At 43.4% G+C, this 16,653-nt stretch overlaps 1 protein-coding gene across 2 annotated transcripts in view; it reads left to right on the top strand.

The window, feature by feature from the left end:
- Window positions 1–4,980: 4,980 nt before the first annotated feature.
- The window catches only part of GRID2 (glutamate ionotropic receptor delta type subunit 2), a gene marked incomplete at its 5' end in the record, with an annotated part of 555,352 nt that continues 543,679 nt past the window's right edge, over window positions 4,981–16,653 (top strand). For both annotated transcript variants that reach the window (XM_080344422.1, XM_080344421.1), the window contains one exon: window positions 4,981–5,068. In XM_080344422.1, the coding sequence (XP_080200548.1) occupies window positions 4,981–5,068 (88 nt within the window). The remainder of the gene's footprint in view (window positions 5,069–16,653) is intronic.

Raw genomic sequence — 16,653 nt, 5'->3', positions numbered from 1 at the left:
GGACAGTCCTGGAGGCAAAAAAAAAACCCAAATCTGCAAAGTGGTGAATAAGGGGGAGTTTGAGAGATCCTCAGAGATGGAGGGCAATGAGCTGAGTGCTTAGAGAGACAAAGAAGGATCTGGCATTAGGAGAATTTGCCTTGATACTTAGTACTTATGGGGCAGATGAAGCAAGAGAAGGGAGACAGCTTTTTTCCTTCTGTTTAGTTTTCTTAAGTTTTGTTTTTCTTTCTGTTCCTATCATACCAAAGAAGTTTTGCTGCTATCAGGCACTGTGTTCTCCCTTCAGTAACACAACAGCTTCTAAGTGAGGTACATAACTGGTGGCTCAGGGAACACAGGAGATCTGTAACACAAGTTTCAAGAGGGTCAAAACAAATCCACCTCACTAGCAGTCCCGGAGAATCACCCTGGTAACACCAGTTGCTCTAAGGGTTGACTTGAGGTTAAAGGATAAGACCCAAACTCTTCACTGAATTCAGTAACAATGAAGTTAAAAACAAACAAACAACAGCAAAAAAAAAAACCCCAAACAAAACAAAAAACTCCAAACCAAACAAAAACCCAAACCCCACTGCTGCCACTTTGAAATCCTTGCTATGCACCACACAAAGGTTTTTTGTATTTATTCTGCCCAGCAGAATAACTCTTGATTCTGATTTGGCATTTGTTGCTTTGTGATAAGATATTCAAGGCCACAACATGCACTGTTTTTGAAAGTGCAGTAAATATTTAATGTTCTGTTTATTTGTATAATGGCCAAATGAAATTACTTTGTCTGTTTATCTATCTGCATGTGCACATACAAACTCACTTTTGCAGATATGCACACATTCGCACACATTTTGCAGATATGCACACATTCGCATGTTTAAGCTACAGAGAAACAGAATGAAAGGAAGTGGAAAAAGGTTTGAAAAATAAACCAATCCTCAAACTATTTGGATAAGCAAAGGCAAGATTATCGGTGCTATTCAGAAGTGGTGATGGAGGCTCAAGAGCACAGGTTTCACTCAAAGTGTGACAGGACAGATGGAGTCGATGTCTAGTCCACTACTTAGAATTTGAATGGTCCTATTAACCTCAAAGTATTTCATTGTATCGCAAATAGCCTTAAAGTTGGCAGTAGGCTAAAGCTTTCATTTAAAGATTATTTGGTGGTCACTGAAGCAAGTCTATTTCCTAATGGGCAGATGTCCTTGTAACTAAAGCCCTCCCAGATGGCTTCTTGTTTGAAGCCATGCCAGGTAAAGCAAAGACTGAGTAGACAAGTCAACTGGAGTCACCTCTTGGAGCTTCTCTGGAGAGTCTGGGCACCAGCTCAGGGGTTGAGGAACATTTGTTTGGTCTCTTGATGGATCTGTCCATCAGTTGCTTTACATCAGCACTTCAAGAATGCATTTATTTGTAAAAAAATAGCAAGGCAAGGTGAGGGATATTTGTCAGTTCATGTTTTCAAAACAGGGGAAACTCTGTGTTATTTAGATTGATATGGCACTGTCAAATGGAACTTGCTGTCCTATATAAATTAGGGGTGGAGACCTATAGTTGCTTGTCTTATTATCCTGAAATATTTATGTGGGCAGTCTTGGGTACATCAAGTCTTAAAGCTAGGCAGACCTTCTCACAGTCTACATCATAATAACCATAGGTAACAAAAATTCAACTAATGACAACCTTTTCTTTTTCTCCTCATCACATGCAAATTAGGATTTGATCTGCGAGTTACATCCTTATGGGGGGATCTGGTTGCCAAATCTGCTTGTTATCCTTCGGGGTCATAGTACTGGGGGTGTTACTGGGCTCTGCATTTCATCTATAATGGCGACAGATCAGAACTTCCAAGTATTGTCCGAAGAGAGGAAAAAAGCACGTGCTTCTGTATAGCTACCAAAGAAATATGGAGATTCACAGAATTACTGTTGATCTTCCCCTGTCAGGAGCATTTATTTTAAAATAACGAACAAAGACTCAAAGAACAAGAAGCAGCTGTAGTGGAAATGAACAATATATACATATATATATATATATATACTAAATGTCCAGAAATAGAAACCAATCTTGGCAATAGTAGATGTGCCTTCCTGGCCCTTCTCCCATGTTCAGATGGCATCAATAACAATTTGCATATGACTGTAGGGTACTTGTGATTGATGGTTCTTTCCTGTAACACATGATGGGTTCTTTTTACTGCCAGGATGCTTTAAAGAGTCAGTAAGGATCGGGAGTTTCTCAACAAGGCCTCGAAATTCTTAGTGTTTTCTAAACTGGGGATTAAAAAGTTATAATTTTCCAAAGGTTTCCATTACATTTCCTATTCTGCCTACTGTGTGTTGTACATTATTAAAGAGTACTGCTCTGACATGCCCCCCAAAGAAGCGAATTAACATTTCTTGTGAACTTGCTTCTTCTGTAGAAAAGTGATAATAATTCGAGCAGCTCCAAAAGTTTCTCAGATGAATCAGAATTTATTACTTGTAAATTAATGCCCGTTACACTAACGGATACTGTGCATAAACTGCCATTTATAGGAAAAAAAGTGCCTTTTCTGCGGTTATCAATAACAGATCCGTGACTTGCACAGAAGATACGGATAAATGCAGCACATGAATGATATAATTTGTGAGACGTTTGCTTCACACTGCTCATCAGCTTTTGTTCTCTTTATATATCTTTCCTCTTGTTTCTTCAAGTCAATTTTGGTTGTGATTTGTTACAGCTTTTGGAGGACAGAAAGCCCATTCTAGCTGTGAAAAGATGAGCCTTGCCTTGTGCTTGGGGTCTGTCTCGAAGCCTTTTGAGAGTTGCTGTTTTCAGAGCAGTTGTCACCTGCCTAAGCAAAGTTGCTGGGAGTTTGTTGTGATTTTTTTGGTTTTGTGGGGTTTGTGGGTTTTTTTAAAAATTCAGTTATCTTGTTCCTTAACACTGATTTAGTTTGTGCTTTCTTAAAAATGTCATTTGTTCCTCTTGAACTAAATCCTTAAATTTCGTAGGTAGAAAAGTGTGCTTGCTAACTAGTTCCATGGCTGAAAGATGACATACAAGTCAGGAGAAATAAGCAAGTTATCATTCTATATGCTAGATATGATCAAGTTATGAACTTGACCTAAGCGCTATAACTACAGAGATGCCTTCAAAAAAGCTTCATTCTGAAAATAATTAGTTATTTAACCTTTGTTTAGACTTCTACAAAGACCACCAGGTCTTACCAATGGCTTATGTGAGTTTAGGATATAACCACTATGTTGGAGCAATTATTTGACTTCTCTATCCTGTTTCTATTGTGAGTAGAAAAATCAAAGTCAGAAGAAAGTGTAATAAGACATAAAGTGGGTATTTAGTTTATAGGAACATACTTAACCTCTCTGTGCAATTCTCCGTGTGTGTAATGGGGCTAATGTATTTAACTACAGCACGAGAAGTATGTGGATAAATCGGTTAATGAATTCATAGCACCTTGAGCATGCAAAGTGTGCTCTAAACGTTTTCCCACAGAAATTTCTCCACTACCTAAAGAAAGAGAAAGGAGAGGAAAAAAAAAAACCAATTCATTTCTTCACAGAATTGTGAAGAATCCATGAAGAACACAGATAATTAAAGTAATATTAATAGATTTTTAGGTCTTCATTTTCCCCTTGAGATCAGGTGTCCCTGATTTTTTTTTTTCTATTTTATTTTATAATTATTATTTTTCTTCCCACTTTTCACCTTCAAGCAGTGTCCCTGACTCAGTTGTCAAACACCAGGACACAAAAGTGCCCACCTAGCTTTGAACTGGATACCTGCGGCGGAATTACAAGGTTAACTAAAAGGGATGGGTGCATGTTTTGGTTTGTGGTGTGTGGTGGTGTGTGGTTTTTTTCCTTTGTGTTCAAAAAGATCTTCCCCCTCCTCCGCCTTTCCCTCCCCAAATGTATTTTTGGGCTGCCTGCACTCCTGTCTATGTCTCTTCCTTAGTCCCAGCTGAAGATTTCAAGGGAGGCGAGAGCTGTGTTTTGTTTCTCCCTTGTATTGCAGATAGGGGGAGGAGGTGGTTATTAGAGAGAAGCGCTCTCGCTCGCTCGCTCTCTGTTTCTCCCTCTCTGGCTGATAGCACTTATCTCTCGCTGTCTCTCCTTCTCCTAGGTGATCCATTTCTAGGCAACGTGCTGGCTGGTGCTGGAGCTGCCAGCTCTCTCTGCATCCCACCAGCAAAGCAAGCTCCGAAAGCAACCTGCAGACCATCATCTGCTTTTCTCTGCCTTGCTCCGGGCACTCCTCCTCTCTCTCCTGCCCTGGACAGACAGACAGACAGCACGCTGGGCTTCGTTCGCAGATTTTTTTTTTAATTTTTGTTTTTCTCCTCCAGTTGTGGAAAGCTTTTTTTTAAGCGAAGGGTGGGAAAAAAATCTCTGCATTACTATCTGCATTACCTTGAAGTTCACTTTGTTTTTTGGCCTCCGGGGGGGGGTGCTTTTCCTGCAGGAATCTGGTTGCTGGAAGCGGCATCGCCCGCTCTCCCGTTGCCCGCTCCTCCTCCCTCGCTCAAGCCGAGCTATTTGCTGCGGGTTCCTGGCGCTTCCCTGGCCAAGAGGGTTTGTGTGTGTGTGCGTGCGTGTGTGTGCGAGCGTGTGCGTGGTGTGGGTTGGAAGTTGCCGTGCAGCAGCCGGGACCGAGCGGATCCCTGGACCCGGCTGAGGATGGGGATTGTCTGACCAGCAGAGGCGTCTGCTGCCCGCGCCCGGGCTGGATGGATTTGCTGCCGGCGCTCCCAGCAACTCTGGTGCTGCCCAGGAGCCCCCCGAAGTGACGCGGGGTTTCGCCGAGGGGAGAGGCGCTCGGAGCCCCCGGGCTCGCCCCCTGCCCAGCCGCGGCTCTGCGCCAGCCACCGGGATTTTACACGCTCCTCAAACTCTTGGCTTTCCTGCGCCGCGTTATCCTCCGCGGTGGCACCGTTTGGCGAAGAGATCTGTTGTTACAAAGCCTGGATCTCCGGAGGAGATGGAAGTTTTCTCCCTCATCCTGGTCGTGTCCGTCTGTTGGACTCGAACCTGGAAAGCGGCGATTGCAGATTCAATCATTCATATCGGTAAGGGGCTGCTGCGTCTGCTGGTGCTGCTGGACACTTTTCCAGTTCTCCTTTGCAACCTTCCCTCTCTTGGCAGGCTTCCCTCCCCCCGCAGCCCCTGCTCTCTCTTAGCCCTTGATCGCTTGTCTGTTTGTTTGTTTGTTTGTCCCTCTCTTATAATTTCCACCCGGATCTTAGGCGTCCTCTTTTTCCCATACCGCCCTAGGTAAAGGTTTCTTGGCGGCGGAGTATGTGCGTGCTTTAGACCTTGAGGTTTTGTGCGGCTGATCGTCTGGGGGGGGCTCAGGGCTCTGGCACTTCCTCGCTCCCCTCCCCGCAGCCTTTCAGCTCCAGCTTGCCTTCCTCCAGCTCCGGTTCGCCCTCGGGCGGAGGGTACCCCAGTCCTCCCCGTATTTCCCATACCACCCTGACCGCCACGCAAAGCCCCCTTCCCCCCCCCACGCCTTTCCTTCACCCCTCCATCCCATCCCGCCTTTCTCTCCCGCGGCGGAACAGGTGGTTTGGCAACGTGAGCTCTTCCCTTTCTGCGGGGGCTGGGGGGGGTTCCGGCTGCCCCGGGGGCCCTTACCCCGCCGGCCGGGCGGCGCCCGGGGAAGCAGAGCGGCCTCCCCCGCCGGCGGCGGCTGCTGCAGGGGGTGCGCTCGGGTGTTGCCCGTGTACAGCGCTGCCCGCACCCCCAGCCGGAGGGAGAGGCTGCCGGGCTTCCCCCCTGCCCGCCCGTTCCCCATCCCTCCCCGTTATCCGGATCCCTCCCCGACCCAGCAGTTCTCGCATTCCCGTTTTGTTCCGGCGACTGGTCGCCCCCCTGCGCCGGCGGAGGATGCGCGGGGAGGGGGAATCGGGGCGAGCGCTTCCCCCGCGGCCGCTCGCCCATCTGCAGGCACCGCACGCAGGCGGAGCGGGAGCCGGGAAAGGCGGGGGCGGGCGGGCGGGCGGCCAGCGCCTCCCTGCCCCGGGGAAGGTGGGTTTGGAGGCGGGGGGGGGAGGGGCGCTGAGGTTTTAGGGAGGTCGGCGGGGCAGTGCCGGCCGTGGGGCAGCCGCCGTTCTCCCCGGGGCTCGCTTTGTAAACATGTCTGCCGGTGCCTGGCGTGGGGATCCGCGGCAGGTTTCTGTAAAAGGGGAATAGCGTTCGGAAAGCCCGGCTGCTGAGAGCTTTCCTGCAGGACACCGAGATTTGGCCAGGGATGTGTCAGCCCTTCGTGTAGCCGCCCCCCTGCCCGGACCCCACGGGCTCCTGCGCCCCGTGGGTACCGCAACTTTATAGGGGTCAGTCCTTAGAACTGTGCGACTGGAGCATCAAATACTGCACGGGGGAGGCAGGGCTGTGTGCCCTCCTTTTAAAGGGAGAACGACTTTTTGAATTTTTTCTTCCTAGTTGTAGACTGCTAAAGCGACCCTAGGAGATAAGAAATCTTCAGATTTAACTTCTTAGGAGCTTGTAACTAACCCATCAAATCTTAGCGTTTGGGGGGGAATTTTGAGTGTGTAGCAGATGAGTTTCTTTGCAATCCCCTGTCTTCCACCCTCCTGGCTAATGGAGTGTTGCTGGGTGAGCTGTGTGCCTTTGCATCAAGGGAGATGGCAGCTTTTCTTTCTTCATATTAATGACAGTTTTGCTTCTTTATATATCATGGACGCAACACATTTTACCCCTGTTCTCTGTAAATCCTCATTGAAAGAAAAAAAAAAGCCAAAGTAGTTGCTTCTCACACTATTAATTTGTCTTGAGAGACAATTAGTATAGTTGACAAGGAGATTACCTCTCTTTATAGACTGGTTTATGCTGTCATGAAATTGGTAAACTGATATTTCTTTTACACGGAGCTTTAAATCTATTAAAATGAATACACTGAAAATAAACGACTTGAAATTAGAACCATTTGAACACTAAATGGGCTGACAGCTAAATATTCCAACTTACACAGCTCACAGATGAAAATTCTGCCCCTAGTAACGCCACTGTGTGTTGTGACCTGGATGTTTTGACCCCCTTTTGTTTTCTTTCACTCGTACTGAGTAAACTTATGTATAAAATATTTAGAGATAAATAATAAGCTGTACGTACTTGTATGGGTTAGCAAAAGCAATAGCAGGGTACTGTGTGAGTGAGCTAGCTGGAGAATAATTCATAAAGCCAATGAAGAAAACAAAATGCTCAGTACAGGGGAAAAAGAATATTATCAAATATAGTATTGATAGGCAACAAAATAAATGCTTTATCTTTTTCTCACTCTGCAGTGTTAAGATATTAATGTGGGAAATATTTTCCCCATGTTTGGGAGGGGCAGGCGGTCATAAGAAATGATGTTATCTGTGTGTACCCTTCTTCTGATACATGTGCCTTTTCAGTATAAGTATCTTGCTTGCCAATGTGTCATTTGTGTCAAAGGACGCTTTCTTTATTGCATTATGTTATCAACCATCTCTTGGACAATGACAAAATAAGGTTATAATATAGCAAGCAGAGATGAACAACTTGGTGATGGCAGTGGGAGGGGGATAGTGACTGGTGTTGCAATCTGCTTTTTTGTATTTCTGTCTTCTGAATGGTTACAGCTGCTGGTTGTGATCATTAGAGCAGGTCTGTGGGTATGTAAATGTTCACATTTAAAAAGAAACATTTTCCTATATCATATTCTAAACATTGGCAGGGCTGTTTATAGTCTGCATGTTTCTGCTGCCCTGCTATTATAAATAGGAGCTGGCAGTTCAGAAAGACTACATTAAGCCCTCGTGTGAAAACGTTGAAATGAATTGACTCTGCTGTGATTTTCCTTACCCCTCTATAAAACCGAAAGGGGCAGGGTTACCATGTCAAAACTGTGCGGTTCTGTATGATGCTGCTTCTCTCAGCCTGTGCATTGATTGAGTAATTTCATCAGCCCCACATTACTTGATTGCTTAGAAGTTTCCTAATGATCTGTATGCTGTAGGAAGAATCTGGAAGTCGTGAGTGGAATGGCAATGATTTTGTGTTTTATGAGGCTATTCAAAAAGTCGCTCTGATTTATGTAGCTCGAAAGCTCCCAAGTCTTTGAGATTAGCCACGCTGCCTGATATTTTCTTCATACATCAGCCATCCCACACTCCTCACTCCCTAAACAGTAGTTTAGAACAGTGGTTTAATTAAGCAGGGATTAGGTGGCATTCCTTGTCAACTGCACAATTTGGGTATGCTTTGTATCTTCCACAGCTGATGGTCTCACGCTTTTATATTTTTGTACTTTGTGCTCATTTTTCCCTTGTCATGTACATACTAATACATCTGTATGTGCACATGGATTTCCTCTTGTGCCTATAGAAACATATGTGCAAATATACATGCATTAGGTGCAGCAAAATCACCCACAAAAGCGGTCACATAGTATGGTACAAGAGTTTTTGCCAAAAAAAATACGCCGAAATATTTTTGAAGGCTGAATGATTGCAGCAGTGTGCAGCAATAGCTCAAGTACCCTGATTACTTCAGGGTTGTGGGGTTTTTTAATGCTTATCAGTGATTTCTGTCATATGCAGTGAGTTGCATACTGCTCTTAGTGTTTTTTATTTTCAATGGCAAGTTCAGAAAGATATATAGCTGCATATATGTTCTTTAAGTTATACATATGCTTTCATATATATATGTACCTATATATATACATAAAATCGTTTTTTTTCAGAGGGAGATGATGAGATTTCCATTTCCCTCACTCCTCTCAGCATTTAGATTTTGCAGGCCAGGACTGCTGCATTCCTGTGTTAGTCAAGTTCCCAGGATTGCTGGGTCCTGAGTTCTTGTTCATGCTTTTAAGCTGCTCTTTACCATGGATAGTAATACAAAGGCAATTCCAACGTGGGGTGTATTGCTTACTACTTCTGTTGATATTGGTAGTGCCCTTAAAATGTGTATTTTTTCCTAAGGGAAAGGAAGGCTTTTAGCTTGGTGGCATGCATGTTCATATTTCTTCTTGTAAGCTGTTCTACTACAATGCACCTTGGCTTGTGTTGTCCATTGGTAAAAGGAATTTAATTTGCTGTGCTCTTGGTAAAGCCTCATGAGAAGGTATGTAGCATATGTCACTAATTGTTCATTACAGTTATTCTTGAATATATTTTGAAAAGCACAGAGTGAGCGAGCAAAACAACTTGATTAAAAACAAATCTTTGTGTGCCTATAGTATGTACAGATAACTGTTGAGGTCTGTGTTCTCCTTGCTCTGGAAGCGCCAAGGTTCCTTGCTTATTTTAAGCATACATATGAGTGAAGACCTGGAATTGAGCATGTTGTGGCTTAGCAGCCAATAGGTTTTATTAGTAACTATGTTGTGCTTAAATGCACAGCACGTGTGCTATACTCTGTCTTTCTATGTGCACTATTTCTTCAGCTCTCTCCCAGGAGTTTAAATTTGTGATAGTATTTCAGCCCCTGGGTTTTAGTCCTAGTTACTCTGCAGCTGCAGAGGGATCGTTTTCCATGTCACAGATTGCAGGTTGGTCTCCTCCAAAGGCGCGTTTGCCATTAGGTGTCACTGCTTTCTGGAGTGTTTCAGTGATCACCAGGGTGATCTGGAGTCACTCCTAATCCAGGTGAGTGGCTTAGTTGAGTTCAGAAGTTTTTTAAACTGAGCCTATGGATTGCTGACTACAGAAGGTGGCTCCTTTTCATGTTCTTAAATAATTCTTAGTGTTATTTTAAGTTCATTGTCCTTGATAAAGACAGAGGAGAAAGCCCAGCCATCCATTTTCAAGTGGTATCCTAATGAACGCCTGACGTGGCGATTGCTGCTGTGCTTTCACGTGACTACTTACGGATGCACAGAGTCTTTATTCTCAAAATGTCATCTTTGAAAAAACACACTGGAGAAAAATCTTTTAAGGCTGTGACTACATAAACCTACCAACTAAGGTTCATTTAACTTAATGAACAAAGGCATTAAGTATGGTTCTCTTCCACTCCCTGGCCCTGTAAAGCAAGTGCTATTGGCAAGAGATGACTTTTGTAAGCCATTAGGTGACTCCCTAGGTATAGACTTGAACTTAAATCATCTTCTTCCATTTGATATATAGCTATATATAATCTGCCATGACAGTCTGTTTTTTGCTGAAATTTATTGGAGGCTTTTCTCTCTTGAGATTCGTATCTTTACTCTTTGTCACTGCTGCTCTGTTGCTTGATTATCTTTTTATAGCATGCTAACAATGGGTTTTAAAATAGTTTACATGAAAGAGTAGTTGTATTTGGCTATCAGTTTCTAGTTACTTTTCCTAATTACCTGAATTACGTGGTAAAACTCTCTTAGTCTACGTGCTCTCCAAACATAGTTTGTGTTTTATATCTTTGGTGTTTAAAAAAATAAGTAGATACAGAAAGTTACTGTTGCTTGGACTTAAAAGTGAACACTAGGAAAATGAAATAGTGTTCATCTGAGCAAATATGAGAAATAATCAAACTCTGAAAACATGTTGTGTAAGTGTAAATTCTGATATGTGATAGCTTGGTACGTGCAAAATATTGACTTGAGGTGATGCACTGGTAATGAGGGAAATGAGGATACCTTTGTGCATCTCTGAACTCAGCTGCCACTGGTTTTTCTTTCTTTAATTTAGATATGAATTCCAGAAGGAATAAAATATTATCTAAGCGGGTGAAACTGGAGAAAACCTCTGAGTTCAGAGGCAGGCTTGGCATGCCTGTCAAAACCTGGGTGGCTCCACATCTGTGCATCCCATAGGCCTTGAAGTCTAGTTCACGGCTCTGGTTGTGGTGGCGTCCACTTCTGGGAACCCCAGATAACCCGTTTGGTTGTGCTGTCTAGAAGTGCCAAGAGGCAGGAATGACAATCACAGCCCTGCAGTGAAGCAGAATGTGCGGTTTGCTGCCAAACCAATGGATTGGGTGGGAACTGGGCACGAAAGCTCCTGTTTCTCCAGGGCGTTTTGTACCCTAGACCTAGTAGCTGGGCTTCTGCGATACAGATGCAGCTCCTTTACTTCTGTGATGTTATTTTGTCTCTCTGCACCATCTGCTGTGTCCACCAGCAAGTACAAGTTGACCTGTTGCTTGCGGCAGTTACCAAAGCGTGAGCTACATTGGCCTTTTTTAGAGTAATGCTGGCAGTGGAGAGACTGCATTGGAAAAGGTGCAGTATTGAGCTGGTACAATGTGATACGTGGCACAGAATATGTGCTAAATGCATGTTAAATAAGTGTGGTGCTGTGCTAGTTAAACCATCCTCGACACCAGGTAGGGAAGGCCTGGGCAAAACCTTCAGGGCACAGATTTTAGCTGACTTATGTATTTGAAGCAGCACAGGGAGAAGAGGAGAAGCTTTTGTCCCCCACTACAGAGTAGAATTTAATCGTGTAATCTTGATGCAGAGGTGATAGTTTAAAAATAAAGACTGAGATGGAAGTATGAGTGGGGAAAAGGTGTTTGTCTTGCTGGATCTGTCTGTACTTCAGTCTCTTCCTATGAGCACCAGCAGGGCAGTTTCCTGTGCTATTTGTCATTATAGGAGTCGGGCTTTGTTTTCTGGTTATCGTTGGCCAAATGGTTATGTGAGAGATGGTAGAGTAAGGGAAAGATTCTCCTGTGCCTGCAACCGCTATAATTAATAGAGGTTTATGTGACTTGGGGAGTTAGAACTGATCTGTGCAACAGGGAGGACACAGCCTGAAATTGAAGGTTAGTAGATGAAATGTACCGGCGTTTGGATGATGGTTATGAAACTTGGCAAGGGAATGGGCTTGAAATTGTGCAGTGCTGTAATTTTGCAAGGTTCAGAATTTATATCCCGGTTTCAGCGGTGATACACTTAATGCAGAGAAGGAGGTATTTCATATTCTGTATTGTACCACAGAGTGTAGTTCAGCTGGAGAGCATCGTTCTGCCATCAGCTCAAGGAAGGGGATATTTTGTGAGCTCTACGTCTTGCTTTAAACAAACAAAACTGATACAAAAAGTCCCCAACCACGTGAAAAGTGGCACTTAATGAGAAAGGGTAGTACCGTAAGTACAGTATTCTTCTGCAGCATTAAGGTGGTAGTGGAAGAGATGGTAGAAAGACAAGTGCTGGAGTTTTGGTCAACTCTAAACTGGTGGATCTGTCGGTGCAGGGTTAGATTTGAAGTAGGTTCCCATTGCACACGTTACTTGTGGAACGTGGGAGGGGAGTAGGGTAGAAAAAAAGAGGAAAGGGAACAAGTTTCCGGAGAGTTATGCTGGTTTAATCTGAATATCTATGTTCAAGAGGAAATTGAAGAAGAAAATGAGTAAAAACGCAAGTGGCAGAGAAAAATGAGATATCAAAGGCAAGAGCCACCAGTTGTTTCAGTTTCTGTTTCTTTGGGAGCTGGCTAATGTTGCTCTAAGTGCTATGCTAAATGGAAAAGTTCTGAACCAGAAAGGCGCAAATGTGAAGACATAGAATTTAAATGAAGAATTATATGTGTATTTTAACCTATTAGATAACACTCTGTGCTGAAATGCTAATTATTCCTAATTGTTATATTTGCTTTACCCATGAATAAAATATCACATATCTAATAAAATATGCAGTGAAAATCACTGTAAAATTCCTCTTGGAGTCTTTCATGCAGATTTAAAGGATTTAATCTCTTACTTCTTCATTGCTTTTTAAATCATTAACTTTCTGTAATCAGTTGGATTGCTAAGGCCAATATCCAGTGAACCTAACAATAATTGCTTGTTTTGCAGAACAATTTTTTTGTTAGTCCAACCGTATCTTTCTCAGAAGCTTAAATCGAGTTGGTGATTTCATTATAATAATTCACTTGTGATAAATCAAAATCAAATAGCACCGCTCCGGTGCTGTGGGAAGTAGCTCTGGAGGGGAGATACGGAGAGAGCAGATGTAGCAGCAGACCCCAGCCTTAGGCCTGGATTTGCTGTGCCTTGTTTTAACGTATACAGATATAACAACGACCCCTTTTGGAAATCCTTTTGAATGGAGAATTGAAGACGTGCACAGCCCAGGCTTCCCTGCCTTGGGATCCCAACTAAAGATTTGTCTTGTGGCCTCACGCCTGATGATGGATGGAAACTTGATTTGTTTTTAAAGCGTATGGGAGGTCAAGTCTGACTGAGTGCCAGTAGAGCTTAGGATCCTGAACCGCTGACATGTTTTGAACATGTCACTTGTCTTTCTCAGGTGACAAGAGACTATTACGGAGCTACCTCACTGCTTGCAACCAGTACTAAAAGTTTTCTGGCAGTATACAATGGGTTGAAAGCACACAGTGAGGACATGACCAACCAAACAGTGTTAGACAAGGATATTTGTTGTTGTGTACCCTTTGCCTTCTTGCAGTCTTTACAGTCTTCAGCTTAAACATCTGAGAATATTTTTAAACTGTATCATGTGCTAGAGCGTTGATAAAAGGAAGAAGAAGTAGAAAAGATCTGGTTCTGGGTGAAGCTGATGTGGAGTACGGGCCGTGCGTTAAATGGCAGGTGAATGGCAATGGTATTATCGGTCATTAAAATACACATAACTTTCCCTTTCACTATTTTTATTAATTTCTGTCTCTTTTGTATTCCAAGTTCATGGCAAGCACTGGTGATGTTGCAATGTTCTATACTCTTAAATATCTGTTGTGTTGGTTTTCCTGGCCAGGAAGAATGAAGGTAAACATACCATAACACAAATATCTGTTATTTGGACAGATAAAGCTGCTTTTTATTTCTCTGGAATTGTACTTATTTGACCTCTTTTGAGACAAATATACCCCCAGAAGTTGATTATCATGCCTAAGGCTGGTCTTTCTTCAGCTCTCCCCCTTGTTAATGTATAGATCCAAGCAGCATTGCAGTATATTCAGTAATATATTTGCTGTAAGTATCTTTTGAAATGTACTATTTGCCACTTAGATTTCCAGCTCCATGATACAGGTTACTGACTAGCAGTGGGGTGTGTATTTATGTGCATGTATACAATGGATAAACACGCTTTTTCAGTAATTAGAGAGATTATTCCTTTTGACTGAATTTTTCTTTAATTTGGGCTGAAATTAGTTTCTACCATAAATAACAACATGGATTTAGGAGGCTTTTTGCTTGCAGAAGTCGTAACGCGAATACAAATGGTGAACCGGCACCCCGCCGTGCCCAAAGCTGTACAAATATGAAACAAAAAGTTGGCTGTCAAGTTTTCAAGATGAAGTAAAAGAGGGAGCTTGGATCTCTCTGTGCCTCAGACAGTTTGCACACTGCGAGTCGAAGCTGCAAATCTTCCGACGTCTCTTTTGAGAGACACATTCATTCATCCTCGTTTGTCAATGATCTCTGTGGGTACCAAGGAGTGAAAGCCCATAGATCTGTGTCCTGGCAGGGCAGATGTGCCGTGGTTGATGTCCCTGCTTTGGGGCAGGTGATGGCAAAAGTGATAGTGCTGTGAGGGAAGAGGTGATGGGCAATGAAAGCTGGTAATGTGTGCATAATCGCCGCCTACAACACTTTATTGCCAAAGCGAAGCCGGTTATTTCATCAGGCGCCAACACATTAGAGTCTGGCTTTACCTAGTCCTGGAACTACCGCCTGGTTGTGCGAATGCTCTGGGTCCCTCTCCATCTCTTTTGTTTGGGCAAATACTTCATAGTTAATTTTGGAAGGTGTCTGGGTAGAAGGAAAACAGCCCTCTTTGGTAAAGTGCGACAGCGTATGTTGCAAAAGACTTTGTTTAAAAGAGAGAATTGAATGCAATCAGTGGTTCTGAAAGCATCTGCAGCCCCATTAGGTAGCCTCACAGAATTTCTGGAATGTTATTGGCCAGTTGTAACAATCTAGAGAAATTATTTTTCAACTCCTTGGAGTAGCCGTCCCCTTGTGGAACAGGATTGCGTCCTGGAGATGCACAAGAAACACGCATCTACTTGCAAAGGTGGTCTCATTTTTGCCAGTGCTGCAGGGAGTATAGGGGCTGCATCAATAAAGTGGCTGAGGGGAGCGAGCAGGAGTAAAGCTTGGTATGTACACAATATATAAGGGGCTCACCAGAATGATGGGCCAGGCTGGTTTTACAGCACTACAAGATAATTGTAGGGAATAGCAGGTAACGTTACACTGATGTGGGCTGGAAACTGGGCTTGAAACACGTGGGCCAGGCCAAATAGAGGGCGTGTATGTGTGTGCAAATGAAGAAAGTTGGGAAATCCAAAGGAGTGAGGCACTGCAATGACCCGAATATTACTGAAAAGAATGATAATGCAAATGATGTGTTGAGAACAATACATCTAGAAGATAATGTTAAGTTTTAAAGAAACTAAATTATAGATTAGAAAATGGGATTGTTTCTCCCTGTCCAGCCTCTATAGTTTTACTGTAAAGCATTTGATTTGTGTGGTATATTTTTTTCTTCTTTTTAATGTAGCTGATAATTGTATCCGGTTACTTTGCAGAAAAGCGAGATCCGCGTTATCTTTGTATTGCCTGTTCCTGCTGTACACAAACAATGAGTACTCAAGTGTCATCTTCCACCGCTCTGTCCCCAGGATAACTGAGCGTGTTGTGTGTCCCTGTGCCTCAGTGTTATCCCTCTGATGAAATAATCTCCCTTTGCTCCTCTGTGCAGCGGTTTAGTGCCGGTCTGTGCCGTGGCTGGTGAGTGGGAGGAAGGGACGTAGGCAGCCTCAGCTTCTGCTCCACTGACTTTTGACCTAATTTAGGAGGGTTAGAAGGGAAGGGAAAATAATGCAGCGTGTTTCTGGATTCGCAGCCTGCGGTGTCTTGTGTGGAGTGAGAGCTCTGGCTTTTTCCTCCTTTTTTTGAGTAGCTGCAGACCTTGTGTTAAAAGTTCAAGCTTGCTTCATTGAAGATGCGAAGTGGTGGGTGGATCTGCTTCACACTTACCTTGCAGGACGTGTCCTCATTGGGGCTGTTGAGGCTGAAGTCTGGTTTGCAGACTTGTCCAGCTCCCATTCCAAGCCACCACCTTGGAATTTCCTCCGAATGAGACACAATTAGAGTTGAGAATAGTAGGTTTTGAAATATTTTTCTGTTTGAGATCCATGATCTCTAATAACAGAGCTCAATGATGTATGGGAGGAGGAGGTAAATACTTCCGTAGGGGAAGGTAGGTAATGATAGCGTTTGGAAACTGCTCTTGCTGAAAATTATCTTCTGTAGGATTTAGGAGTTAGAGGCTGTTCAGTAAAGTACCTTTTTTTTTTTTTTTATTTTAAAGCTTTTTTTTTTCCTCCCAATTTTGTAAGGCTGCCAGATGTCCCAGAGGCTGGAATTAATTGGCTCTTTGTGTTGTGTCAAGTAAGGAGTACAACTGTTTTCAGAAAATCCTAGGTTTATATGCTCCCATCCAGAACATGAAAGGGAGAGGGAGTCTATCTATATAAACAAGGTCCTTGCATCACTTCATACCACTAGCTTGGAGTAACAAATAGAATATTGGAATCGTTGGTGTCTGTGCTTTGGAAGCCGTTCAAGTTGTCCCCGTAACCTCTATCCATTTTGGCTTTGAAGGTGTTTTATCACTTTTAATATTACTGTTTTAAAGGCCACTTCTCCTGATGGTCAGAAGCCAGTGGGCAGCAGCACATGTAGATGCAAGCTTTGAAATGGCTCTGTTATGGAG

This window comes from Nesoenas mayeri (genome assembly GCF_963082525.1).
Source record: "Nesoenas mayeri genome assembly, chromosome: 4".
Taxonomy (NCBI): domain Eukaryota; kingdom Metazoa; phylum Chordata; class Aves; order Columbiformes; family Columbidae; genus Nesoenas; species Nesoenas mayeri.
The sequence above is the reverse complement of the archived record's forward strand: the minus strand, read 5'-3'. Positions and strand labels throughout refer to the sequence as shown.